The sequence below is a fragment of the Lactuca sativa genome, chromosome 2, assembly GCF_002870075.4.
Source record: "Lactuca sativa cultivar Salinas chromosome 2, Lsat_Salinas_v11, whole genome shotgun sequence".
Taxonomy (NCBI): domain Eukaryota; kingdom Viridiplantae; phylum Streptophyta; class Magnoliopsida; order Asterales; family Asteraceae; genus Lactuca; species Lactuca sativa.
The window spans coordinates 182,379,946-182,407,724 of NC_056624.2; the positions used below are offsets into that span (position 1 = coordinate 182,379,946).

A 27,779-nucleotide genomic window follows, 5' to 3' on the forward strand; every position below is an offset into this window, starting at 1 on the left:
ATATTTTACATCCATTGATATTTTTTTATATCTGACTTGACTTGAGTTTCTCGCTTAAGATTTTTATTTTTTTATTTTACTTTATTATTTTTTCTATGTGTTTATATATTTGATAGCCGTTTCAAAAGGATAGAAAAAAACATCCATTATAAAAATAGTTTTCAATGTTGGTTTTCAAAATTAGATGAGTAAATTTGTCGGAGTTTAGCCTAAAATTGTTACCAACCCATTTAAAAACTCATTTGTCAAATTTTACATGGGAATCATGTGAAATTGAAAACATTTTTTGTTTAAACTTTGAAGGAAAAGGACATTAAAAAAAAGCCCCAAATATCACATTGTGAGGTCTACTTTTTAGTAGGAGAGAGAAGAAGGAGTGCGTGCACCCTTTCGTGATTTGTTGCGTGGCCTTTCACCAAAGCTTCCCTTCTTCATCACCCCCTCCTCAAACCCTTGTCACAGGGAGGTCTACCATTCCTTTGTTTCTTTTTCTTTTTCCTTTTTCCCAATTATATTTTTCTAATATTTCATCGGCCTCTCTCTCTCTCTCTCTCTCTCTCTCTCTCTCTCTCTCTCATATACGTACGTACGTTGATATGTCGAAGAAAACTCATTCGATTAGTCTTTGTGATTGATTTTACACTCGGCCCTTTCGCCAGAATTTCGCAACCAGGAGTCGTAATCGGGAGACACAAACTTTACATGATTTGACTCAGTTCGTGTGCTTTTCGTTACCCGGTTAGTCTATGAAATTTCCGAAGATTGTTACTCTTCCAATAAATTATAATTTCCTCGCTCTATTTGAAATTGTTTTTGTTCGTGGGGTTTGTTTAATTTTAAAATTCAGATCTGTGGCTATCATGTGTTTCTGTTAGGAAAATCGGTCGGTTTCCATATAAGCTCCGAGGAACCTAATCTAATCTCTCAAGAATCTCGCTTTTTGTAAAATTCCTTCAGTTGCGTTTAATGTGAGATTCCCTTGTTTGATGATTCGAACAGATTTCCAATCTCTCTTTTTCAATTTATTCGCCTTTTGTTCTCTTACTTGTAACCTAATCGTCGATGTGAATTCTTAGCAAACTATAATCGGCAGGTGTGTTTCGATTTAGTTCCATTTCTTCTAAAGAGGTTCTTTATCATTCTCCATAGTTTAAAATCGAGATGACTCATCTAGCTTAAGGGTTCTAACACGAGCTTGCTGGCTGATCCGAAATTCTTTTTTGGATCTCATCTTAGAAAGAGTAATAGGAGTACTAACATCCTGTACATGAGCTCAACTAATAACTTTACTCCTTTTTTCATGTTCATTTGTTGCCTTGCTAGTGTTTTAGGTGTTCATAATGTTCCCCACATGTTACACAACTTCCAGCCCCAACATTCTTCCTTCCTTTCATGAATATTATAAAAATTTTCATCTTGAAATATACCTCGATAATTGCAACTTTCCCCCTTTAAGTGATCTGTAAGATACATGTTTCCATCTTGGTATATTCAATCATAATTGTGGCTTCCCCTTTTGTGGCAAACTTTCATTGCAAGTTACCTAGTGCCCCCCCAATGTTATACCAAACCTTTGCAGTGTTGATTAAATATCTATATATTCTGTTAAATCAACCTTTTTTTTTTCAGGATAAGATATGGAGGGAGGAGGGCGTAGTGGGAGTAGTGTGGACATGTTCTTACGCAACTATAAGCTTGGGAAAACACTTGGTATTGGTTCATTTGGGAAGGTGAAAATTGCAGAACATACATTAACAGGACACAAAGTTGCTATAAAGATCCTCAATCGTCGCAAGATCAAAAACATGGAAATGGAAGAAAAAGGTACAAACTTTATAACTTATAAAAATAATAACAATGCTCATAAACAAATAGTCACTCATTTCATATATTTACAGTTAGAAGAGAGATTAAGATATTAAGATTGTTCATGCATCCGCATATCATCCGTCTCTATGAGGTTGTAGAAACACCATCAGACATTTATGTTGTTATGGAGTATGTGAAATCCGGTGAGCTTTTCGATTACATTGTGGAAAAGGGAAGATTGCATGAAGATGAAGCTCGCAATTTCTTTCAGCAGGTGAAAATATTTAAATATAAATATTATTTCATCTGGTTAAACTAAACTTATTACTTATATGTCAATGTCTCGACTCTTGAGGCAGATAATATCTGGTGTGGAGTATTGCCACCGTAATATGGTGGTCCACAGAGATCTTAAACCTGAAAATCTGCTATTGGATGCCAAGTGCAATGTGAAAATTGCAGATTTTGGTTTGAGTAATATCATGCGTGATGGTCATTTCCTCAAAACAAGTTGTGGAAGTCCAAATTATGCAGCCCCTGAGGTATAAAATATAAATTTCACATAAATCAGACTAATAATTTCAGCATCAGAAGAATTAACATTTTTTTTTTTTTGTAAGTAGGTTATATCTGGGAAACTATATGCTGGGCCCGAGGTAGATGTATGGAGCTGTGGTGTTATCCTGTATGCTCTTCTTTGTGGGACTCTTCCTTTTGACGATGAAAATATTCCTAACCTTTTCAAGAAAATTAAGGTCTGCCAGTTTAATATTTTTGATAAATTCCCATTTATACCCTTCTCATGTTGATTTATTGTTTAAGGGTGGAATATATACCCTTCCGAGTCATTTGTCACCTGGTGCTAGAGATTTGATTCCAAGGTTGCTTGTGGTTGACCCAATGAAGCGTATGACTATTCCTGAAATCCGTGCACACCCATGGTTCCAAGCTCATCTCCCTCGCTACTTAGCCGTTCCTCCACCCGATTCCATGCAGCAAGCAAAAAAGGTACAATTCCAAATATACCCTTTACTGATAATGATAATCACTAGCAATTCCAATTTCCTCATATACCCTTTTTTGTTGGTGCAGACTGATGAAGATATTCTTAATGAGGTGATTAAGATGGGGTTTGACAGGGATGGGCTTATCGAGTCACTTCGCAACCGAGTGCAAAATGAGGTAATAACTTTTATTTTTATAATTTTCTTAGGTGAAAAATATTGGTAAAAATTTGTATATTTTACATACAGGGTACTGTGGCGTATTACTTGCTACTGGACAATAGGTTTCGTAACTCAAACAGTTATCTTGGAGCGGAGTTTCAAAAACCTGTTGAGGGGTACAGAGGTGTGAATTCAAACGAAGCTTCTGTATCAGTTTTATCACCACGTTCATCTGGATACATGGATTATCAAGGAACACATATGAGAAACCAAGTTGAAAGGAAATGGGCTCTTGGGCTTCAGGTTAGTTTTCTCATGTTCATCGTATTGTATGAATAAAGTATTATTATTTTTTTCTTTGTATTAATGGGGTCCGTTTTGACAGTCTCGAGCGCATCCTCGTGAGATAATGCAAGAAGTATTAAAAGCTTTGCAAGAACTGAATGTTAACTGGAAGAAAATAGGACACTACAACATGAAGTGCAGATGGGATCCTGCCACTAGCCATGGACACAACAACACCATGCAGTTGCAAAGTAGTCGTTACTTTGGAGATGAGTCAACCATAGTAGATGCTGCTGCTGACACTGCTTCCTCAACCTCTCCAAATGTTGTCAAGTTTGAAGTCCAGGTAAACATGATTTTGTTAACTACTTTGCTTTATATAAAACCATCAATAGCTTGCTACACTAATTTCTGTATTCAATATTTATTGATCATGTTAAAAAATATGTTTTGTTACAGCTATATAAAACTCGTGAGGAAAAGTATTTGCTTGATCTACAGAGGGTAAATGGACCTCAGTTTCTGTTTTTGGAACTTTGTGCTGCGTTTCTTGCTCAGCTTCGTGTTCTCTAAAACAAGACATAGCCTGAAAAAAAATATGAATGGCTTTCTCCGGGATATCATCTTTTGTGAAGAAAAGCTAGGCTGTATTGTATATAAAAATCTCTAGGCTTCTATTTATAGGCGAATTTTGTGAGCCCGTATTTATCTTTTGTTAACTTGTTTACTTATATAAAACCATCAAATAGCTTGTTTTGGTTTATTATAATAAGAGTAATGTGTAACCTTAGTGTCGCATTTATTAAGTAAAACTTTATTGCTTGTATTTGTTAAAAAAAAAAAAGAATTGGGAATTAGGACAATGTACTTTTTTTCATTTCTTTTCAAAAAAGTAAAAGACATTGAGTGAGTTTGATGAACTAGACAAAACTAAAACTATATAACAGGTTTGAGCTAATTAACATAACATATGGTTGGGAGATCAAGAGAGCTCCATAGCGACAACTCTCCATCGATAGTGTTTGTTGCAGAAGAAACTGTTGTTGAGTCTTCTGCAACATCTTTCTTTGATTCTTCTTCTTCTTCTGCTTTCTTATGAAGAACAGTTCTTTGCATTTTGGATCTTCCTCTAGATTTTACATTTACACCTCCTCCAAAACCAAGCTTTAACTTCAAACACTCTGGTATGCCATTGAAAGCATAAAGAGAAGCCGAGTACTTGCGTTCATATTTCATCCTCTTCATCGCTTCAGATATTGTTAATGGCTCTTCTCCTTCTTCATTGTACACCTCTGATGCTATCTCTTGAGCTATCTCAAATGGAGAAAAGTTACAAGTTGATCCAAGTTCATCAATGAAACCAAAATCAATCACTCCTGATTCACTACTCCCTTCATCATCATCATCTTCTTCTTCTTCTTCTTCAACCCCACCTCCATTGTTTACATCACCGTTTGAACACTGAGCTTCCAAATTATTATCAGATTCCATCAACATACCAAAATCATCTTTAACATGATTTTCATCATTGGTTTCAGGAATATACTCATCCGTGTCATTGAGAAAATCAGTAAAGATTGTATCTGAAAACTCAACTACATCATCTCTAAATTCCTCTTGCTTCTTCTCATCATGATGATTAATAGAAACATGGCAAACGTTTTGAGATGAAGCACTTGCAGCAAGTGCTAAAGAATTATTTCTGGCTTTGAGTCTATGAAGAAGAAGGTTTGTGATTTTTGAAGGAAGGGCAGGTGTGGTCAAAGTTGACTGAGAAGAAGGCCAGAAGTTTGTGCGAGTGTTGGCTCCTCTTAACAAACAAGCAGCTTCATCATATGCTCTAGCTGCTTCTTCAGCTGTGTCAAAAGTGCCTAACCAGACTCTAATCTTTTGTATCGTGTCCTTAATTTCTGCCACCCATCTGCCAGAGGGCCGCTGTCGAACACCCACAAACCGCTTCCGAGCTCGCCGGATTCCGCCAAATGCCGCCACAGCTGGTGGTTCTTTAACCCTCTCATCCTCCCATGCTATGTTTTCTTCAAGATGATCAGAGTCTTGATCATTTGACACTTTTCTCTTTCTAGCCATGATAATGTGTTTTTTCGGTTTGGATTTTGGAAGCTATATTAGTTTCTGATACATATTATATCTGGATTTTGATGCATTTATATATAGGCATAGAAACTAGAAAGAGAAGATCTTGTCAAACTACTGAAAGGGTCACAACTCTTTTTTATTTTAAATATTAATTTATCAACTTTCAGTTTTTGGCTCCTAGATAAAACCATTTGGAGCGTTATCTTTCATTCGAGGAGGAAAGAATAAAGTATTCAATCTTTATAATATTCATTTGTAATATATAGTTTGACCTAGCCAGAGTATGTATATTCTATTATAGTACCTATAGCTTCCTCTATCATGCTTTTGTTTAAATATTGAGTTCTCTTTGTTTAATATATATTTTTTTTCTTATTTATTGGCATATTCGAAATCAAGATTTCATTTGTGTTAATAACTATTACAACATATTTATAGCATTCAATTATTATATCAACCACCCTTTTTCTTGTTATTATCATGGGAAATTTTAGATATTCAACTATAAGTTCAAGTCATATATTATATCAACCTCAAAACTAAGATCAAAGCCCATAGACAAAGAGAAGCTTTGATATCATCACCCCATTACATGTACTTAACATGGTATAGGTAATCCCACTAATCAATTTAGTGAAACTTGCAAGTTGCATCACAGAAGAGACAATTGGAGCAATTTACAAGACAAGTTACGTAGTCATATTAATAATTGTATAAAATTCAAGTCGATGTATTCTTACATAGTTTGTCCCATAAGGCGTTTAGTAGGGCCCAGTGAGCCATATCTAATGGAAGCAATCAGACTAGTTGCTACAAAACTCTTGTGGTAATTGGACCATTGATTATTATGGTGATTTCATTAGTTCATAAAGTTCTTTCAGAATCGACAAAACCGATGTCTTAAGATAATGATCATACGTGATGAACGAAAAGATTCAAAGAATGTCACATAGCAGGGTAACAGTATGAAGTATAAACGAACGATTCTAAAGGTAACATGCAAACAGCCAATAGAATTAACAAAAGAAGAGACAAGAAAGGTTTGAGATGCTAAAAACATCAACCTCTTGTTTGTTTCTTCTGATCTTAACTTCATCCTCTTGATATTTACCAAATCTATCTCTCTCAAATAATTGTGATATGGCTCTTCTAAGGCTGCCACATGGATAGCTTGTTTGTTTCTACAGTGGCATTTACGTAAATGAATTGGGGTTTAAGGTTTTTGAGTTTTTAACTAGGTGAAATGACAAGGTGCTAGTTGTCTATCTAGGGCAAAGGCAAAGGCAATGTCAATGGCCAATTGGCCATTGTTACTCCATCATCCCCTTCCTACTGATATGTAGTGTACTAACTGAAATCGATGATTTTTTGGAATTCAAATGGTTGACATTGAACCCTAACACTAGATTATTGTAATCAGGGATTAGGGAAATGACATACTTCTATCGTTAACTGAACTCATGTATCACTTGCAATTGCAACACATAAAAAAATTGAACAGGGAAGAGAAAAACGACTTACAATATTGCAGACTTAGCCTTTATCGTTGTGAATAAATCGACCGGTTCTATCACCGGCACCTACGGTGGCTCTGGGGATAATCCTACCGGAGAAACCGATCACAAGATCCCTTAATTATGAGACCAATACAACTTTCATCAATGCAACCTTAAGCAATACGTTTGTTACATGGTTAGTTAAATGAAAAAGGAAAAAAACATTTTTAAAGATATCTTTTTTTTTTTCTGGAAATTAGTTTTAAAAAAGATCATTAATAATTTGGTTCATTACTTCATTATATACATATTTAGTCATTAAGATACTTTTCGTTGCTCAAACTGATGAGAAATATCATTATTACCGATTATTATAAATTTTATTGTATATATTCACTAATTTATTTTATATATTTAATCCTTAATTTTATATTTTGTATATATTTAGTCATTAATTATTTTATACATATTTACTACTAATCTTATATAATATAAATACATATTATTATTACACCATGTATAAATACATGACACTCATTCCCCTTTTAACTAGTTATAAATATATATATATATATATATATATATATTATAGTTTAATTATATAATTATCGTAAGGAAATTTGCTTAGTTTAGTATGTAACCCTGTATTATTATAAATCTCAACTATTTAAATATTTTTAGACGGCAACAAATACATTAAAACTAGTAAGATGTTAGAAAATTATAAAATATAAAGTATAGAAAGAATAATACACTAATGAAACCAACATAAATTTGAAAATTTAACTATATACTTAATCCAATTGAAAGATAAAAGTTGAATATCATCCGCTGCTCTCATCGAGTTGCAACTCCGTCTTTTGAAGACGACATCATTCCTAGCTTTCCATAAAGACCACAACACCACATAAGTTAAGGAATGCAACAATTTACATCTCCTTGTGTCAGCCTTCATATCATAAACAACTGAAATCAGTGAAGAAAAGCTCACATGGGCAACATATATAAGCTTCGACCAACCACAAAACCATTTCCAGATCTCCACAACAAAATCACAACTAAAAAACATATGTTTGACATCTTCATTTTTTTCCAGCACTAAAGAATTTACCAAGGTTCTAAATGGCGTGAAGTGTGACGTGGCGGCAAGGTGAAGCCTCAAGCTTAACGAGCTATGGCGAGCCATGACGTTTTTCAAGGCGTGATGTAAGGCAACGATTTTGTATTAATTTAAAATTATATTACCACTTAAATATAAATTTATATTAAATATAACTACTTTTTAGAAGTGTTAGATCAATAACTAATAATAAAAAGTTAACAAAAACCACAATACTTGTATTCCCGATTTGAAAAGACATAACAAAGAACAAAAAACTGTGTATCAAACGAAAAAACACGCGTCATAACACGCCATGGCGTGCCATATCATGCCTTGCTACGCGTCACGCCTAACAGCAACGTTATTAAGTTTTTCGTAACAGTGAAGCCACGCCTCACGCCATGGCGCGCCATGGCGCGCCTTTTAGAACACTGGAATTTACATGCACACCCTTAACAGAAAGAGTACTAGCCAAATGAATCTTGTTAAACGACCAAATCCTATAAAGATATTGGAAAGAGTCCATCACTAATCTTGCAATCTTTGAAGGACCAAATCTTGTAAAGATACGGGAGAGAGTCCTTTAGGTACATAAATATTTCATTTTATTTGTCCAACACAAATTACAAAAAATAACTAAAATTTATATGACATAGAAGTTGATATTAGACATTATAATGCAATATCAATATATTTCATCTAACGGATTCAAACTAATTTATTAGCTTGTTATGGTGAACAAATATTTAAAAGTAATTTATTTTTAAGAAAAACGATTTTGTAGGGCAATGAACACTTATGTTTTAATATATTTAGTCATTTTTTGTGTATGATTTACCATTAAACTAATATTTGTTTAGAAAATGATATTTTGATTTGCTATTGCAAGTCTAGTTGGTTTACCTGTTTAGAAAACACAATTAAACTCAATTTTTGTATATTATTTACATTAATGTAACTTTTGTACACATTTAAACATTTTTGGTCTAACTTCTCTAGGCCAACACAATTACAATGAAAGAAAAAAAATCATTAGAATCACATTTTTGTACACGTTTTACCATTAACTAACTTATGTACATATTTTGTCATTTTCATCTTTTCCTGCCATCATAAAATTTCCGGTCATATTTTCCAGCCAATGTTGTAACATCCCAAAATTCTGGTAAATTTTTCATTTTTCAAAAACAACCCAAAACCATAAATGTTTACAAACATGGTTTCCAAATTGTTAATAGTCACAAATCAGAGCATCCCAAAATCAAATTTCATAAAAACTGAAGGATGTGTAGGATCAAGCCTTCGCCTTGACCCGATTATTTAAAGTACCTGAAAACATGAAACCAAACTTTAAGCACGAAGCTTAGTGAGTTCCTTAAAGTACCACCACACAAACATATAACATATGCAATCATGCATGTTGGGTCTAATCAGTCATCAGACTGGAATACCCTCGGGTCCACAACCTCCCAGTTGGATTACCCCTAGCCCACAACCTTCCGGTTGGATTACCCTGGCTCACAACCTCCCCTGTTGGATTGCCATACATACTACATATTGGGTCTACAACTTCCTGACTGGATTACCCTTGGCCCACAACCTCCCGGTTGGATTGTCCTGGCCCACAACTTACCGGTTGGATTGCCTCGGGTTTGTTGACTGACAACACAAAGCAGTACAGTCTCAACCCAACCACACTATATCAACATATGTATCATATAAACATATAACAAGTCAGCTGACAAATAGGCAGACCTACAGATTATTATCGCATAACAACATCCTACATACCATGATACAGATCTAACAGACCACTATAGCATAACAACAACCCATATACGAAGATACATAACCTAGTGGGCTGACATTGGTGCCTTCGACCCATAAGTACAGTAAGGAAAAATCACTTGAATCGAAGAACTCTGAAACACTGCGATACGATCCCTTTTCTACATTGCTTGCACCCACGAATCCACTAACACCAGAACCATATAAAATCTTCATCAATAGCCCAAAATCCTCAAGCTTGACCCAAATTCAAACCTTGTCAAAAGTCAACGGTCAATGGAAATTAATGAAAGTCAAAGTCCAAGATTGGTTACGTACGCCCAACGTACGCGATTCAAGTCCAGTACACCAATCGTACTCCTAGCTATGCCCGACGTACGCTGGCTGATTCCAACATTCTATTAAGTACTTTATCCCTTAAGACCTTTTGTCCAGAGCTCAGATCTAGACTCAAAACATCGACTTAAGTCATAAAGTTTCCACCTTTATGACTTTCCATGGCTAAAAAAGGTCGAAAAGCTAACACCCTAACTTATTAATCCATTAAGACATCATAACTCTTGCATAGAAGATATAGAATGACCAAGATCATATTTTTATGGTTCCTAATAGCTCCATAATGGATAAAGTTTCCAACTTTATCCATTAGAATGGTCTAAACAACCAAGATCTAGTCTTTAAGTCACAAGGGGACCAAAAGTGCATCTTTCTCAACTTATTCCATTAAGTCCAAGTTTCCAACCTTCAGATCTGAATCAAAATGATGTTTAGATGGATAAAGTTTGCAACTTTATCCATAATAAGGTCACAAACTTTCAAGATCTAAACATTATGCACTAACGTGACCAAAAGTTCACAACACCCAAAAATAGCTAGATCTAACAAATGCATCATCAAGATTCAAGCTTTATACCTCCAGAAGAAAGATTAAGGTGAACAAGGACTGGATCTACAAGCTCCAAAGCAACTAACAATTCTCCAATGAGCTCATTCTTCTCCAAGATGCACCAAGAACACTCCAAAGCACTCAAAAACTCCTTTAGCTCACAAGGCTCAAACCAGGGTTAAGATTTCAAGGGAGGGCGTTGGAAAGGTGGAGGCTGAGAGTGGAATGAGTCTGGGGAAGTTAAGGAGCTTAAATAGGGTTCAAACCATGAAAATATGGTTTGGGTTCTGATCGCGTACGCCCAGTGTACCAGGGATGCCTAGTACGCCCAACGTACATCCTATACGTCCAACGCACTAGACTAAGCCCAAAACCTTTCTAACGTCTAACGGTCATAGTTTCTTCATTCCAACTCCGTTTTCGATTATCTTTATATCCACAGAAAGGTATTAAATAGCTCTACAATATTATCTAAAGGACTAAAAAACTTCTCGAACAAAAATCAATGTTTCATGCAAGAACCCGGTCTATGACTTTTCCCTTTCTACCATTTGGCTCAAAACATAATTCAAGGGGTTAAATCTCTTAACCATCATTACCTCATTCCACAAGGATTAAACTTTGCCTCCTTAAGACCCAAAGCCTGAAATAAGTAATGACTGGAAACATGGTGTTACAAACACAATTCCAAAGAAAGAAAACACAATTTTACGTATTCATTTAAAAAAAAACAGTGCAAGCGTAGAATATTCTCATTTTCCTCTTCGATGAAAATCCTTCGGCTCCCTCGCTTTACTACCGTCGACATACCTCCTATCATGGCTCACACCTTTCCCTACTCCACTCCCCCTCCTGCTACTTTACGAAAATTATCACTACCCCACATCCCTTTCTCACCCTTTTATTCTTGAGTGTTCGTCATCAGTAACAACTTCCGTTCAATGACGCAATTAGCGTTTGTATACGAGTTTGTATTAATTTTTAGGTTGAACGTTGAGAGTTTTGAATCAATGTTACAAGTTAAAATTAATTTTAGATTATCTTTTTGGTAGTGGTGAATTATGAAGATTGATGGTTGTGGTGACTAATGGTGATGAGGGTTGTTGTTGGAGGTGGATGATTGGTAGTGAGAGGTTGATGATGGTTGTGAGAATGTATGGTGTTGGATGGTAAAGATGATACAAACATAGCTCAATGGTAAATATTTATAAAAATAAATTGAAAATTAAATCATGTAAAAAATATTTAAAATTAAATCCTATAAAAAACATTAATATGTAATGCATGATAAAAACATAGATTTTGTACAAGTCATATAAATTTAATAGTAAGTTGTATAAAATTTTGACGTACAAACATACTAATTCAATCTTCTCTAATAAATGAAGGTTCTTTTTGCCACTTGTCATACTCTCATTCATTTTGCCATATGTCATTTTGTGGTTATTTTGAATTAATTTTTATTCCATATGTAATTTTGTGGTTTTCCTATTTTATTAAATTTCATATGGTATTTAAATTTAATAATAAATGCATATCAATTTCATTAATGGACTTTCCTTATAATTTTAAAATTTTAAAATAAAATGTGATTAATTTGTTTTGATTATTTTATCTAAATGATTTGTTTAAATTTAAAAAAGAAAAAAAATACATTTTAATTTTAGTAATTCAATATTTTTTCATTTTTCTTATAAATTTAAATTTCTCAAATATTTATAAATATTTAATTATTTTAAATACACCCATGTGTGTTAAAACTTTTTGCCACTTGTCAACTTTTTATGCATTTAGACACATGTAATTTTGTGGTTAATTTTTAAAAATTAATTTCCATTTGGCATTTTGTAGTAATTTTTAATTTTCATAATTAACTATCTAATTTTTATGTTATAGAAAGTAATCAATGTGTCATTAATTTGTTTTCTTATATTTTGAAATTTTAATATGTTTCCTTCAAAACATATATAATTTAAAATTGACATGTTTCTTTTAAAGTTTATTGTTATTTTAGACAAAATAGTCAATATAAAAATTCAAACTTTGTTATTTTTCATTGACAAACTAAAAAATTTGTTATCTGGTCAAAATATAATTATTTTTTTTGTAGTTTGTTTTATTAATATAAATTGAATTATTTATTTATTCATCATTTTGTTTGTATATATATTTTGAAATTTTATTTTAAAAAATTTATAATGTTTACACTTTGATATTTAATGTTTTCTTTAAAAAAATATTTAAAATTTATATCTTTATATATAACTTTTTTAATCAACCCGTGTAGCACACGAGTTTCACACTTAGTACACTATATAATTGTTTTTTTATTTTATAATGTATTAACAAAATTCAAGATCAAAAGACATGTTCCACTTTTTACAACGTGACAACATAATGATCGAATCAAAAGGATGATGAGCTTTACTATGTTACAAGCTGTTTCGCAAAATTTGAAATTACAAAAACTTTTGTTACTTCGAAAACTATGTGTGTTATTTAAATATTTTGAAGAATATTAGCAAATTAGTTAATTCTTTTTGAAATATTTTCATAATAAGACCAGCTCAAAAAATAATTTTGCAATCTCTTTTTGAAAAACTATTTAACACAATATATATGATTATTTTATAAGTTTTAAAAGTCTCATATTTTATCTTATACACTCTCCATTTTTGGTATTTTCGCAATTAGCCCATTACTTCGATTTTATTGAAAATTCACTTGAAACAAAAAGAGAAATAAGCCAAACCCTGAGCTAGACGCCGATCTCTGCAAACACATCTGGCTTTTCCTGTTACACAGAATCAGGAGGAAGATCTCAGCTCTCAATATCATCACCCTGTGAGTGGGCAAGGTACCCGTCGCCGTCGGATACCTCTCGCCTTATCGGAGGATGCTGAAAACGGTAAACTCTTTCTTTGTCTTCCCCGATCTACGCTGTTCAATTATGCCTTTTATGAATCACGTCACAGTTTTAAGTCGATTGATGAAATCTGATTTGGTCATGCAAATCGTTGAACATTGATAGCGTGGGATCTGTAATGATAGATGCTTGTTTTATAATTAAATCAAATGAAGTCGCTGATTAAGCTGAATATGGTGAGGATTTCGGTGTTTTATGCTGATTGAACTTATTTACAACAGGAACGAGGTTCTTAATATGATGTAATCGAGAACGATTTATCCTAATTAGCTCAGTTTGACTAATTGTACCAATTAGACACACGAAGTGATGTGATCATAAGAAGCTTTTATTTGGCAGCATACGTGCATTGTGCTGAATTAGCAAGTTTACATTTGATTTATACTTAATAGGTAGTTGCTCTGAATATAGGGGAAAGGAATGGTGATAGGTTAGAGTTTGGAGGATTTTTATGGCTTCATTTCGTGAACAATTTACAGATAAAAGGATTCTGTTTGATGTTGCATTTGGGACAATTCTCCCACAAGGATAGGTATACCACATTACAGTTATACAGAATACCTGATTCTGTTAGTTGATGGAATGTTGCACATTAGTAATGTAGCTTACTCTGAAGAAAGCTTGTGCTTTCACTAGTTATTATATTGTAAAAAATGATGAGTGAAATCTCCTAGTATATTTCAATAAAACTGTTAAGTTTTCACACTCAGACTGCATCAGTTACAAAATGAGACTTTTGGTGGTTTTAAGGGTTGACCAAGATTGACATGGAGAAATTACTGTAATTCTTGTTATTAAATCATTTACATGGAAAGTTAGGGCCACATGAATTTGTTTAATGAACTCTTTTGCGTAGAAATATATATGCTTCCAATCTTACAATGTATCTGACTTCATCATGTTCTTATTCAATATTTGAACTTTCAGAACTCTTCTTCCTTCCCATAAAGAGTTCAATGTAAACTTCATCAATAACAGTATCTCAATGCTTGAAAAGATGGGGTGCCCAAGTCAAGAATCCGAAGCCATTACCCTTGCTCAAGAACCCATGGACACATCCTGCACACCTCTCAGAAGTCCTTCAGCATTTATTATAAATACCGAAATTGGTGCAGTTTTATCAGTCATGAGAAGAAACGTAAGGTGGGGAATTCAATATATTGAAGATGAAGATCAAATAGACCGTTCCCTTATCAAATCCTTCAAAGAAATAAGAAGAGAAGTCTTCTCATGGCAAACCCAATGGCACACCATCAATCCCATCCTCTATTTACAACCCTTTTTAGATGTAATCCAATCCGATGAAACCAGTGCACCAATCACTGGTGTTGCTTTATCTTCAATCTACAAATTCATAACCCTTGAAGTCCTTCATCTAAACACTGTCAATGTAGCCGATGCATTGCATAAAATCATTGATGCAGTCACAAGCTGTCGCTTTGAAGTAACAGATCCTGCATCTGAAGAAGTCGTATTGGTCAAAATACTTCAAGTTCTCCTTGCTTGCATGAAGAACAAAGCATCTGTTAAATTAAGTAACCAACATGTATGTGACATGGTCAACACGTGTTTCCAGATAGTTCATCAAGCAAGCTCTAAAGGTGAACTGTTACAAAGGATAGCAAGACAGACCTTGCATGAGTTAGTCAGATGTATTTTCTCACATCTTCCCAATGTTGCTACACCACATGTGAATGAAAAGGTAATGACATATCATTAATAGCAAATGGGGAATAGCAACGTGCTTTACTCTCACTACCAAAATTCACAATGTACTTTATGTTTATCCTATATTGGTAAAAAGAGTAAAGTACATTGCTATATCCTACAATTTTCCCTATGATTAAAGGTCATTAATTTTCTCTTTTTAAGATTATTACTAACTTTAATTACACTTTTGCTTACAGGAAAACGGTTACATTAGTTCAAAAACTGAAGGTGCTACAAATCTTGATATGCTTGCAGTTAAAGTGGATGAAAGAATTGGTCACACAAAGGAGTTCCTTACAACAGAACCATACGGGGTTCCATGCATGGTGGAAATATTCCAATTTCTTTGTTCTCTTTTAACTGCAGTTGAGAATTCAAGAGTGGGCCCCGGTCTCAGGTCAAACTCCTTATCATACGATGAAGATGTTCCTTTATTTTCCTTGGGATTAATTAACTCGGTGGTCGAGTTAGGTGGCGCCTCTCTTGGTCAACACCCTGAGTTGTTGACTTTGGTGGAGAATGATCTTTTCCATAGCTTAATCCAATTTGGCTTGTCCCCAAGTCCGCTGATTCTTTCTACTGTGTGTAGCATTGTTTTGAATCTATACCATCTTCTAAGAACAAAGCTGAAGCTACAACTGGAAGCTTTCTTTTCTTCTGTGCTCATGAGAATTGCACAAAACAAACACGGAGCTAAATATCAACAACAGGAAGTTGCCATGGAAACTATTGTTGATCTCTGTAGGCAACCGATGTTTATTTATGAAATGTACACCAATTACGATTGCGACATTTCGTGTAGCAATATCTTTGAAGATCTAGTCAACTTGTTGTCAAAAAGCGCGTTTCCGGTCAACACCCCGTTGACCGCTATTCATGTTCTTGCTCTCGAAGGATTAATCGCCATGACAAATTGCATTTCCGAAAAAATCACCGGGAATTGTGAAGTTCAAGTATCGGAACATGCTGTTCCAGATCCTGAAAATGAGCCATTTTGGAAGGTGAAATGTGAAAATTATGAGAACCCGGGTTGTTGGGTACCGTATATTCATAAAACGAAACACATGAAGAAAAAGTTATCAGTTGGGTCGGATCATTTCAATACGGATCCTAAAAAGGGTCTTGAGTTTCTTCAAGGAATGCGTATGTTACCCGATACACTTGATCCAGTAAGTGTCGCGTGTTTTTTAAGGTACACAACCGGATTGGATAAGATTCTTATTGGCGACTATTTGGGAAACCACGATCGGTTCAATGTCGATGTCCTTCTAGAATTTGCTAAAACGTTTGATTTTCATGACATGAACTTAGACATCGCGTTACGTGTGTTTCTAGAAACTTTTAGATTGCCCGGTGAAGCCCAAAAGATTCAGAGATTTGTCGAGGCTTTCGCCGATCAATTCTACGAGCAATCACCGGATATATTCGCGAACAAAGACGCCGCACTTTTGTTGTCTTATTCCCTAATATTACTTAACACAGACAGACACAGTCCACAAGTGAAGAAAAAGATGACCGAAGAAGATTTTATCCGTAACAACCGGAGAATAAACGGGGGGAATGATCTCCCACGCGAGTATCTTTCCGAGCTGTACAGCTCGATTTGTGAAAACGAGATCCGTATGACCCCGGCACAGGGTGCCGGGGTCATGACCCATGATAACTGGGTCGGGCTCCTTCACAAATCAAGACAAACCGTTCCGTATATCGTTTGCGATTCGGGTGAACAAATTAACAACGAAATGTTTGCTATTTTGTCTGGCCCGACTCTTGCTGCTTTATCGGTGGTTCTCGATCTTGTGGAACAAGACGACGTGTTGCAAACATGTATAGACGGATTCTTAAAAGTTGCTAAAATCGCCGGGTGTTATCAGCTCGATGATGTCATCGACGGGTTACTTGTGGCTCTATCCAAGTTCACAAACCTTTTAACTCCCGTGTCTATGGAAGAACCGGTTTTCGCGTTCGGTAACGATACTAAAGCTATGAAAGCAACTATCGGTGTTTTCACAATCGCAAACACCTATGGTGATTACATAAGGTCCGGTTGGAGAAACACGGTTGACTGCATTTTGACTTTACACAAACTCGGTCTTCTTCCGACCCGTTTAGCAACCGACACAGCTAACGATTCAGACCAAATCGAAGATCCTGGAAAATCTGTTCTTCTGTCACCGCCACCGCCAGCTGTCCTTGCTTCCCATTCGCGAAAGTCATCGGGCCTCATGGGCCGGTTCAGTGACTTTCTCTACTACGATATGGAAAAACCCGCCCCACAACCCTCTCAAGAACATCTCGAAGCCCACAAACGCGCTGTCGAAACTGTAAAAAGTTGTCACGTGAATAACATTTTCACCGAGAGTAAGTTTCTTCAATCTGATTCTCTTTTGAATCTCACCCGGGCTCTCATTTTATCCGTGGGCCAAAACAAAAACGAAGAAGCTTCGGTTTTCTGTCTGGAATTACTAATCACCGTGACGTTAAACAACCGCGACAGAATCATGCTGTTATGGGAAAATGTTTTCGGTTATATTTCAAATATTGTCCAGTCAGCAGTAATGCCGAGTACGTTAGTTGAAAAAGCGGTTTTTGGTTTAATCCGGATTTGTCAGCGACTTCTTCCGTACAAGGAGAATCTAACAGACGACCTTATAAAATCCCTTCAACTTATCCTAAAACTCGATGCACGTGTAGCCGATGCATACTGTGAACACATCACACAAGAAATCATGCGTTTAGTAAAAGCAAACGCGCGACAGATAAAATCCCACCTCGGTTGGCGTACAATCACTTCTCTCGTTTCCATCACCGCATGTCATCCGGAAGCTTCCGACCCCGGATTCCAAACCCTAGAATTCATCATGTTTGAAGGCACACATCTCCTCCCCGCAAATTTCGTCCTATGTGTCAATGCAGCTCGGCAGTTTGCCGAGTCACGCGTAGGAGAAACGTCTCGATCACTTAAGTCGTTGGACTTAATGTCTGGATCAGCTATCTGTCTAGTGAAATGGTCTCGTGCCACTAGTGAAGGTGAAGAAGGTGAAGCTGCTGATAAAGTGTATCAAGATATTGGAGAAATGTGGTTGAGATTATTACAAAGTTTAAAAAAAGTGTGTCTAGACCCGCGAGAAGAAATTAGGAATCACGCGGTTTTCACGTTGCAAAAGTGTTTAACGGGTTTGGACGGGATTCATCTTGAAGACGAAATGTGGGCCCAGTGTTTCGATTTGGTGGTTTTCACTTTAGCGAGTGAGTTGTTAGAAATCGTGCAAGAAAAGTCAACGAAAGAGTATCGGAACATGGAAGGTACGGCTGTTTTATGTGTGAAGCTTTTGTTGAATGTGTTTTTGTATTCGTTACCGAGTCTTTGTCGGTTGGTGTCGTTTTGTAAAGTGTGGATAGGGGTTTTGAGTTGTTTGGAGAGGTTTATGAAGGTGAAAATTAGGGGGAAAACGAGTGATAAGATTCATGAGATAGTGATGGAGCTTTTGAAGGAGAGTTTGGTTGTGATGAAAGGTAATGGAATTCTTGTTGAGAGTGATTCGGTTGGGTCAGATAGTTTTTGGCAGTTGACTTGGTTACATGTCAAAAATATCGCGCCTAATTTGCAGGCGGAGATTTTCCCTGTGTCTTGAAACGTTTACTTGTGTTTTGTGTTATGAATATTTGGAATTTTGTTGTATACTTACTTAGGCTGTATAATGTTTGGAGATGTTTAGAGGGTTTTATTTTGTTGGATATTTGGCCTATGTTAAGGTAGAGAGAAATGGTGAGAGCATACATTGTTTTACTTGACATTTATGAAGTAAATTAGCGAGAAAGTTGTACAAATAGTGATTTCATATCGTTGTTTGGAAATTCTTCCCCTGTATTGGGGCCACGTTGAAGAAATGTTAAGTGCTATTGTTTTAAACGTTTTAATGTTAAATGATATTATTCTAAACTTCAAAAACGTTGAAGAAATGTTAAGTGCTATTGTTCTAAACTTCAAAAAAAGTGTGGATTGTATGAAAAAAAATATATTCGATTTCATGTGGTGGTCATTGTGAATTTGGTGACGATTTTGATGAATAATGAAATTGTTGAAATATTAACCTTAAGACAATGTGGCTAGACTATTGTTTTTCTCGGATTATAATGTAATGGCTTATTCGATAATCCAAAGAGGATCTTGATTCTTGAATAAAACACATTCTAATTCTCAAATATTTTTTTGACGTACTTGTTTATACTTACCAATGGATAATGGCTACACCAAATTTGACAGCCGGTCTCTATGCATTCTCTATTTTGTCTCTCAAAACACACATAATTATACATTTTAGGCATCCTACTTATCATTATTTTCTCCATTATTTTTGCTTTTTATAAAGCAACATAATAATCTTTAACACAGTAAGTAATTCTATACTTCATATGAGTTCAGTAAGTGGTTTTTAGTCATTATGGCAAATATTTCATTGAGTGATAAACTTAATTAGAATTTTCTATTCATAAATTCTATCACTAATTGAGATTAACTAAGTAATTAATTAATGTTGTATAAGGAACAGCACAAAGGGGATGTAGCTCAAATGGTAGAGCGCTCGCTTTGCATGCGAGAGGCACGGGGTTCGATCCCCCGCATCTCCATTTTCTTAATTTGTTTTTGAATTCCATACCCTGTGCATCTCAATTTTTTTCATCGTAAATGAACAATTCCTTTCAATGTAAACGAGTCTAACAAATTAAAAAAAAATAGAAAATTACAAACTTAAGCTACTAAAAAAAAAAAAACAAAAACAAAAATCTAAGAAATAAAAAAGTAGAAATTTAAACGAGTCTAAGAAAATAAAAAAGTAGAAAATTACAAATTTAACAAAATATGTTTAATCACGCTTCAAAAAATTAAAAATTAATGTGTTGTGGCAATTAATCTGAAGGGTCATTTTTCCATTTTTTGAAGGGTAATTTTTTTCATTTTCTTGTTTGATGAAAGAGCTAAAAGAAATAATCAAAAAAGCCCAAATACAATAATCACAAAATAAAATGCATAACCAAAGCTGATAGGAGAAATCGACAGAGAAGGAAAGTTTACTCAGCAACAGAACTTGAAGAATACAAGTTGTACTAAATTGCGTTCACTTTCTGTATTTTTTTTTCGAATCCGATTTTAAATTTTGGGGTCCGTTGTTCTTCTCCACGGTGTTGTTTCAACCCTAAAAGCATAATATAGTGACAACTGAATCCAAGTGTTAGAGAATGTATGAAAGTCTCGCCCGGGATAACAAAATCATAGGCGGAATGGAGATTGTTCAAAATCAAGAACCAACGGTGGAATAAATTGTGGCCAATCAACTTTGTTGGAGAAAAGAGGGGAAAACAGATTGTTATCTGGTGGAGTGCTAAGTAGATGAAAAATCGAGGGTTTGTACATCTTTGGGAAACCATCAGAGAAGAAGATTAGAAGCGTTGACTTTTGTTTGTTTAAAAGTTATCGAGCTATTAAGGCAAGGCAGTGGATCATACGTTGTACATGAAGAACACATGAAAAAAGCCAGTATGCAAGCCACACACCCACCTACTGACCAGCTGGTCAAGGGACCAAAATTGTCAATATGCCAAAGTACTATGGCAAATATCTAAAGGAACAAAAAATAATTGTTCATAAGACCACTCAAATTTAATATTATATATAAATTTTAATTAAATCATAAATGAACAATTCCTTTCGATGTAAATGAGTCCATATAATCTGAAAGAATAATAAGCGATTGCGAATCATTACTACCAGACCAGACAAACAGTGATTAAATTTAAACATGACTGTTTTACAAGTCAATAATCAATCATCAGATACCTAATTTAAACATAATTGCTTGAATATTAGCAAAAATAATAACCATATAATTCTTTAGGTACATGATCAATCATTAGATACCTGATTGATAACAAAAACCTATCCATTAACCTATATGACTTATAATACTTCCATGCAATGGAAGCCTAGAGGTTGAGTTGCATAATCCCACACAAAAGATTCAATGTTCAAACGTTTGGCACGGGCATAAGAAAGATTAGTATTCCATAATTAACTTCAAATCATACAGATTAACGATCACTTAGGCCTTAAGACGGGTTGACGTGAGACCTTGAATCGGTCAAATAATGTGGTTTACCATTTCTTTTATGATGTTATAACCAGAGGCGGAGCTAGAATTTTAGATTAGCGGGAGCTTAGACGTACATCGTAATATATATATATATATATATATATATATATATATATATATATATATATATATATATATATATATATATATATATATATATATATAAACCATTTGAGTGAAGGAGATGAGCATATAATTGAAAGGAGGCTTTGTTTGGTAATACAGTAATATCAATGGTGTTAGGGGGGACAAAACACCCACTAGCCCCCTATTGGCTCCGCCCATGTTTATAACAATAAATAGATAAATATAACAATTGAAATGCCTAACACCATTTATTCATTTATGTTAATGTTTTACCAATGTCAAGTTAATTTTGAGCCTAGTTGTTTTCCCTTGAAACTATAGTTTATGAGAGTTCTTAACAAAAAAATTGGCAATATCACAAAATATTTATCAAAGTCTAGTGTTTGGCAGATATTTTGCATTGGTATAGTAACGGATTAGTGGTTTCATAAATTTTCTTTTCTATTAGCCTATAAAAGAGTTTTGTACTTTTGTATATTTTCTATGTTTGAATTTCCCATTAAAGGTAGTTGATTGAATGTTAGGAATTTATTTTTTTAGAAAATTTATGAGCAACGTAGCCAGCATTACATAAATATTTGCATACCAGCAACTATTAATAAAATTTATTTGCACATAAAAAAAAAGCATGGGGATGTAGCTCAAATGGTAGAGCGCTCGCTTTGCATGCGAGAGGCACGGGGTTCGATCCCCCGCATCTCCAATTATTATTTTATCTTGATGCCGACATGCGTTTTATGACTGATTATTTAATTAAAAAGTAACAACAAATGTGTATTTTTTTTAGAGAAAAACATAAAAGATAACAAATAATAGGCGTTGTATACTTAAAAATATAGTTCCAAATAAAAACACTTTAATCTCTCGGGGAGTTCGAAAACCTAAGCAATATAAATAAAATATAGAAACGTTATACTATACTCCATGTAAAAAATAAGGGAAATTGAGTCTGGTTCGATCCAAGACAATTTAAGGTCGGGACAAAATGAAAAATGAGGCCCTTTGCGATAAAAACATTTTCTGAGGGCAATGCTAAGTATCACCCATGGACGATAAAGACATTTTCCGAGACAATGACATAGAACATACTCCGTATTACTTATTTTTACACATAATAACAATACATTTAAATTTTTACAACCATGGAATAGAAAAGCTAAAGGTCCAATGCTATTATTATATGAGTTTTTGATAGTTTAATGTCTAAATAAAGAAATTCTAAAAGTACAATGCCTTCATAGAAAGATAGAAGTACAAAATTACTAAAAAGATGAAATGCTTAAATAAATTTATCATATTCTATATTTGTTTAGGTTATCTAAAAAAATAAATAACACTAACATAGTACATGTTGTTGATTGTCAATAACTTATAAGCAGTTAGAAAAAACTCAATACAACAACAAAAAATTCTAAATATATGAAAGGCAGAGAAATCAAAATTAAGAATATTAACATTAAGTAATCAAAATTAAGAAAATTGACATTCAGAAATCAAAATTAAGTAAATGGAGTTCAAGAATTGTCTAAACATATTTAAATTCGATTGTCTCTAACTTGCATAACTTCATAAAAAAAATTGAATTTCACAAAAGATAAAAAAAAAAACGATAGAACATACAAATTACAAAGATTCACAATTAGATTATCAGAAATCAATTTCACCTCTAACCCTAAATCTTAGTCTCTAGGTTAGATTCTGAAAATAAATAGGATAACTTAATTAACTTCCCATTCACAGATGGTATTTCAGAAAAAGGTAATTGAAAACAAGAAGGGAAAGAATAGAGTTTCAAGTTTCCTGAAATCGTGAAAAAAGGAGAAGCAATCAGTGTCTCAATTATAAAATAATGTTCGATTCACTAATGGTTGTTGTGGATGAATTCAGAAAATCAGAAGAGAATGAGAAGAACTAGATTAACTTGAAATCTTGAATCTTAAATAAGAAATAGAAGAATGAAAATCAACTGCTGCTTCTGGAGATACGTCGTTTGAATTTTTCATAGATTCTATTATTGAAGTGTCACGACGCCTTCTTAGTCACCTTGGAAGTTGGACACACGCCATGTACTCCTCCCACTCTCCCTCTTTTGGATCAACGCATCATAGTATTGGGATTTAAAGAACTTGTCTAACATACTTAAAATTAGTGGGTTGCTATTATATAACAAATATAAAATGTAGGCCCTTTGGCATTTGGGGGCTAGGGGTAGTCGCCCAGGCCCATGGGCCTACCCTAAAATGAGTAATATAACCCTTATAAATGATCATTTTAACAAAAATAACCAACATTTTTTTTTTGGTAAAAAGATCACTTGTTCCGGAAGATAGCATTCTAGAGTTGTGGTCTTTGTTCCGGAGTTCCTACTCCAGATTATAATCTCAAATTTTTTTTCGTCTCCAATATATCTTTCTATTTTATAATGTATATATAATTGAGGCCCAAAAGTTTTTTAAGACCAAAGTCTTAAAAACAAGGAGATCAAATATCATTCATTGGATCAAGTTTAAAGGGTTAGATTTAATTGATGATCCTTATGTGACAAAATCAACCAATAAAAAATAAGACAACTAAAAAAATCAGGTATATAAATCACAATTGTTCCTATCTAAAAACGATAATAACTATAGAACACACTCATCTAAAACCCTAATTCCTCCCACATACCTCTTTAGGACAAGCGTAAAAAAGTCGTGCAGGGTTATTTCTAGTCATTGATGTCCTTATAATAATACCTTCAGAGTGTAACAACCCCAAAATCACGGCCAGAAAAGACCGATTCGTTTATGCTTTGTTTTAAAATCAGAGTAATCTTTAAAAGAAAACAGTTGCGGAATTTGTTCCCAAAATATGATAAAGATTTATCAAAGCATTTCTTTAAAGAAATGTATTTTCATTATATAACAAAATCTCGGGATGTCATGTTCCGATACAAACACATAAGCATAAACAAAACTTACATTATTTACACTAAAGATTTTACATCTCCTTTAATCTCTCCGTGAAATATATCTTCGTATCGATACCTATGATACAAAGAAAACTGAGTGGGTCAGGCTTGGGAGTCTGGTGAACATATAGGGTTTTCAACCCACAATAATATAATTATTATATTCAACCATCAAACAATCAACCCAATTACCCATCCCCATTATCTTCTTTATTTCTTAGGATTTTACCCTAAGAATTCAACTACCCGTCATTCATTTATTCCTAAGGAATGACCTAAGGAATTAGCACAAAATCTATTGCTACATAAGGCGCATCTACCAACATCATCCTTTAAGCGTCTCTGCCAGGATTACGTCATACACTATGAGGCGCGACTGCCAGGTTTATGGCATTCTCTTTTAGGCGCATATGCTGACATTATCCTATAAGCGCATCTGCCATGATTATCCTATAAATGCATCTGCTAGTATTATGACATTCTCTAATTGGTGTATCTACCAATACTATTCTTAAGCGCATCTGCTAGTATTATGACATCTCTATTTAGCGCATCTGCCGACATTATCCTATAAGCGCATCTGCTAGGATTATCCTATAAGCGCATCTGCTAGTATTATGAAAATATCTATTTGGCGCATCTGCCGACGTTATCCTATAAGCGCATCTACCAGGATTACGACATTCACTACTTGGTGCATCTACCGATATTATTCTTAAGCGCATCTGCTAGTTTTATGACATTCTCTAATTGGTGCATCTGCCAATGTCATTCTTAATCATCTTTCATACCTCCTCATTTTATCACATACCAACTATCTCATCTACCCATGTTCTACCCAACATATTTGTAGATATAAAATACATATACAGTTTAACTCATTTAAAAACTATATAAAACGTTCATTCCACACTCATCTCAAATAAGCAAACAATGTATAAACACATAAGATGTATTTCATAGCAAATACTTCATATCTACGCGGTAGAAGAAAGTAACTACCCACTCACCCAAACATATACTCAATACATTCAAACAATACTTGTATTATACTCGTGGTTATGAAAGGGACTATACACCCACACATATAAACAACTTTATATTATACACATAGCACGTATTTCATAGCAAATACTTAATATTTATGTGTTAGAAGAAAGTAACCACACACTCACTTGATTAGACGATGCTCGGACAACACTATGACTTGTAGAAGTAGTATTCTTCGGTATATCTGGAAGATCTTCACACATCGGGCTTCTCGCAAGCAGAGCTTCGGCTCGGAAACTCTTTTCTTCTCGGGATCTTCGGTGCTTTGGGACTCGCTTCGGGTCTCGGGATGATAACGGGGCTTCGGGGGGTTAAAATTACGCGTAAAACGATGTAATATGGGTGAGATATGAGAGAATGAGCAACCAAACTCGGTTGGCCCTTCAAATCTATTTATAGGGCAAAATCTACCCTTGCCACGTCGTGACACCTTTTTCCACGTCGTGAGCTTGGTCGTCACTGCATGCGTCATCACAAGTTGCATCTAGGGGACTCCCGGAGGTTTCAGAAGACTTGTCACGTCGTGTCACTGCTTGCCACGTTGTGGTATCTGACAGTTTTGGGGTTTCGCTCCCCGAACTTCAGAAATTTATAACTTTCGCATACGAACTCCGTTTTCGATGTTCTTTATATCGACACGTAGGTGAGATTATGCTCTACAACTCTCATTTAGACTCCATTGAATAATTTTGACTTTATTTTTAATATATTACTTATATATTATCTTTAGTAGGCCGGGACAGGAAAACTCCGTTCGAAATTCATAACTCCTTCATCTGAACTCCGTTTTCGTCTGTGTTTTTATCGTTGGACTACTATCGAAGACATCTTCGACTCTCATTTAGATTACTAAGTGTATATATATATATATATATATATATATATATATATATATATATATATATATACCTTAAATTCATTATTTACGTCGCGCTGGGTCGTGCCGGTTCTGTCGCGAAACTTCGACATGTCATAACTTCTTCGTTATAACTCGGATTTTGGCGTTCTTTATATGCACGGAAACATTGTGAAATATACTACAACTTGGTTAAGATTAATCATTCTAAATAATATTCCATCAAAAAGTCAGTTTTGATGCTTATCGTCTCTAAATTGACTAACCCGGATCTCCGGGCGTTGCACAGAGCCACAATCGCAATATGCTATTTCTTTGGATTATGAGAAATGAATTTTTAGTTGTATATTTAACAAGGTAAAGAATTTGGACATGTGAATTCCTTTATATAATGACATTTACTAGGGTTATGGTTCCTGACACTATGGTGTCACGTTCCGGGAATTGATATTTCAGACCTTACTTTTTGAACAATAATTGTCCTAGATTCCTAACATATGTATAGTCATTCTGAACAGTAAAAGTCATAGATTCCTGACATATGTATAGTTATTCCGAACATTAAATGTCATAGATTCTTGACCGTATTTTGGACCCTCATTCAGGAGCCACGTTTCGGACCAGCTATTTCAGACCATTGTTTTGGACATTGCTTTTGTACGTAATTGTTATAGATTCCTGACATATGCGTAGTCATTTCCCAACGGTAAAAGTCATAGATTCCTGACAGTATGTGTAGTCATTCCGAACAGTAAATGTTATAGATTCCTGACAGTATTTCAGACCCTTATTCTGGAACCCCATTCCGGAGACACTTTTCAGAATGACTATTTTGGATACTTGTTACAGACATTGTTTTTCGACCTTAAAATGCTCCTAACATGAATCCTCAAAGTTGAAATAAAATCGGAATGAATTCATCTCACAATGGTGTTTGGCATTGTGAAGAAGAAGATTGTTTTGTTTGTTCAAATAATACCCCGTTTCTTGAATGTCAAGATTTCCCACTCCTGGATAAAATGTTTGGCGATGTTTTCTAAGATATGAAGGTTGCTGAAGAAGCAAACTAAAGGGAGTGTGAAAGAAGTCGCACACTAAATCAACGTACAAACGATCTAGTGGAACAAGTAAATGAAAAAGAAAAATGGGTTGCTGAAGCGATGAAAGAAGTGAAACAAGCTAAGAAGTGGATTGAAAATGCAAATACGGAGATCAATAAGCTGCATGCATAACAGGACCATCTAATAAATTTTGTTAGAATTAAAGGAGATTTTATTAACCGGGAACAAAATATGTATCCCTTATAATTTTCTAATTTGTAGAAATCAATCTAAGTATGTATTAGGCTTTATAACGCTTTTTGCAATAATGTTAATGAAAAAAAATGGTAATTGTCATTTTAGATAATCATACCGTTCA

General features: G+C 34.5%; 3 protein-coding genes and 2 non-coding genes across 5 annotated transcripts; 4 read left to right on the plus strand and 1 right to left on the minus strand.

Moving 5' to 3' along the window:
• The first annotated feature begins 377 nt into the window (after nt 1–377).
• On the plus strand, nt 378–4,072 carry LOC111920051 (SNF1-related protein kinase catalytic subunit alpha KIN10). Its single transcript, XM_023915621.3, has 10 exons — nt 378–738; nt 1,630–1,824; nt 1,899–2,083; nt 2,169–2,351; nt 2,433–2,564; nt 2,632–2,817; nt 2,902–2,991; nt 3,063–3,278; nt 3,361–3,606; nt 3,720–4,072. The coding sequence occupies exons 2-10, from the start codon at nt 1,638–1,640 to the stop codon at nt 3,831–3,833; spliced, it is 1,539 nt and encodes a 512-aa protein (XP_023771389.1). The 5' UTR covers nt 378–738; nt 1,630–1,637; the 3' UTR covers nt 3,834–4,072.
• LOC111920052 (ethylene-responsive transcription factor ERN1) lies at nt 3,780–7,058 on the minus strand. Its single transcript, XM_023915625.3, has one exon. The coding sequence runs from the start codon at nt 5,346–5,348 to the stop codon at nt 4,215–4,217; it is 1,134 nt and encodes a 377-aa protein (XP_023771393.1). The 5' UTR covers nt 5,349–7,058; the 3' UTR covers nt 3,780–4,214.
• A 6,260-nt stretch (nt 7,059–13,318) lies between these two features.
• On the plus strand, nt 13,319–19,096 carry LOC111920050 (ARF guanine-nucleotide exchange factor GNOM). Its single transcript, XM_023915620.2, has 3 exons — nt 13,319–13,537; nt 14,483–15,257; nt 15,463–19,096. Exons 2-3 carry the CDS (start codon nt 14,541–14,543, stop codon nt 18,898–18,900), a joined length of 4,155 nt encoding a protein of 1,384 aa, XP_023771388.1. The 5' UTR covers nt 13,319–13,537; nt 14,483–14,540; the 3' UTR covers nt 18,901–19,096.
• A 728-nt stretch (nt 19,097–19,824) lies between these two features.
• On the plus strand, nt 19,825–19,897 carry TRNAA-UGC (transfer RNA alanine (anticodon UGC)). The gene has a single exon. It is a non-coding gene; the product is annotated as a tRNA-Ala (tRNA).
• A 2,237-nt stretch (nt 19,898–22,134) lies between these two features.
• TRNAA-UGC (transfer RNA alanine (anticodon UGC)) lies at nt 22,135–22,207 on the plus strand. The gene has a single exon. It is a non-coding gene; the product is annotated as a tRNA-Ala (tRNA).
• Nucleotides 22,208–27,779: the final 5,572 nt, after the last annotated feature.

Bases quoted from the DNA above. Each gene is read 5' to 3' on its own strand.
- LOC111920051 (XM_023915621.3), top strand. From the start codon at position 1,638: ATGGAGGGAGGAGGGCGTAGTGGGAGTAGTGTGGACATGTTCTTACGC. The intron at 3,279-3,360 runs GTTAGTTTTCTC...CCGTTTTGACAG, and splicing joins AATGGGCTCTTGGGCTTCAG to TCTCGAGCGCATCCTCGTGA. The intron at 3,607-3,719 runs GTAAACATGATT...GTTTTGTTACAG, and splicing joins TTGTCAAGTTTGAAGTCCAG to CTATATAAAACTCGTGAGGA.
- LOC111920052 (XM_023915625.3), bottom strand. From the start codon at position 5,348: ATGGCTAGAAAGAGAAAAGTGTCAAATGATCAAGACTCTGATCATCTT.
- LOC111920050 (XM_023915620.2), top strand. From the start codon at position 14,541: ATGCTTGAAAAGATGGGGTGCCCAAGTCAAGAATCCGAAGCCATTACC. The intron at 15,258-15,462 runs GTAATGACATAT...TTTTGCTTACAG, and splicing joins CACCACATGTGAATGAAAAG to GAAAACGGTTACATTAGTTC.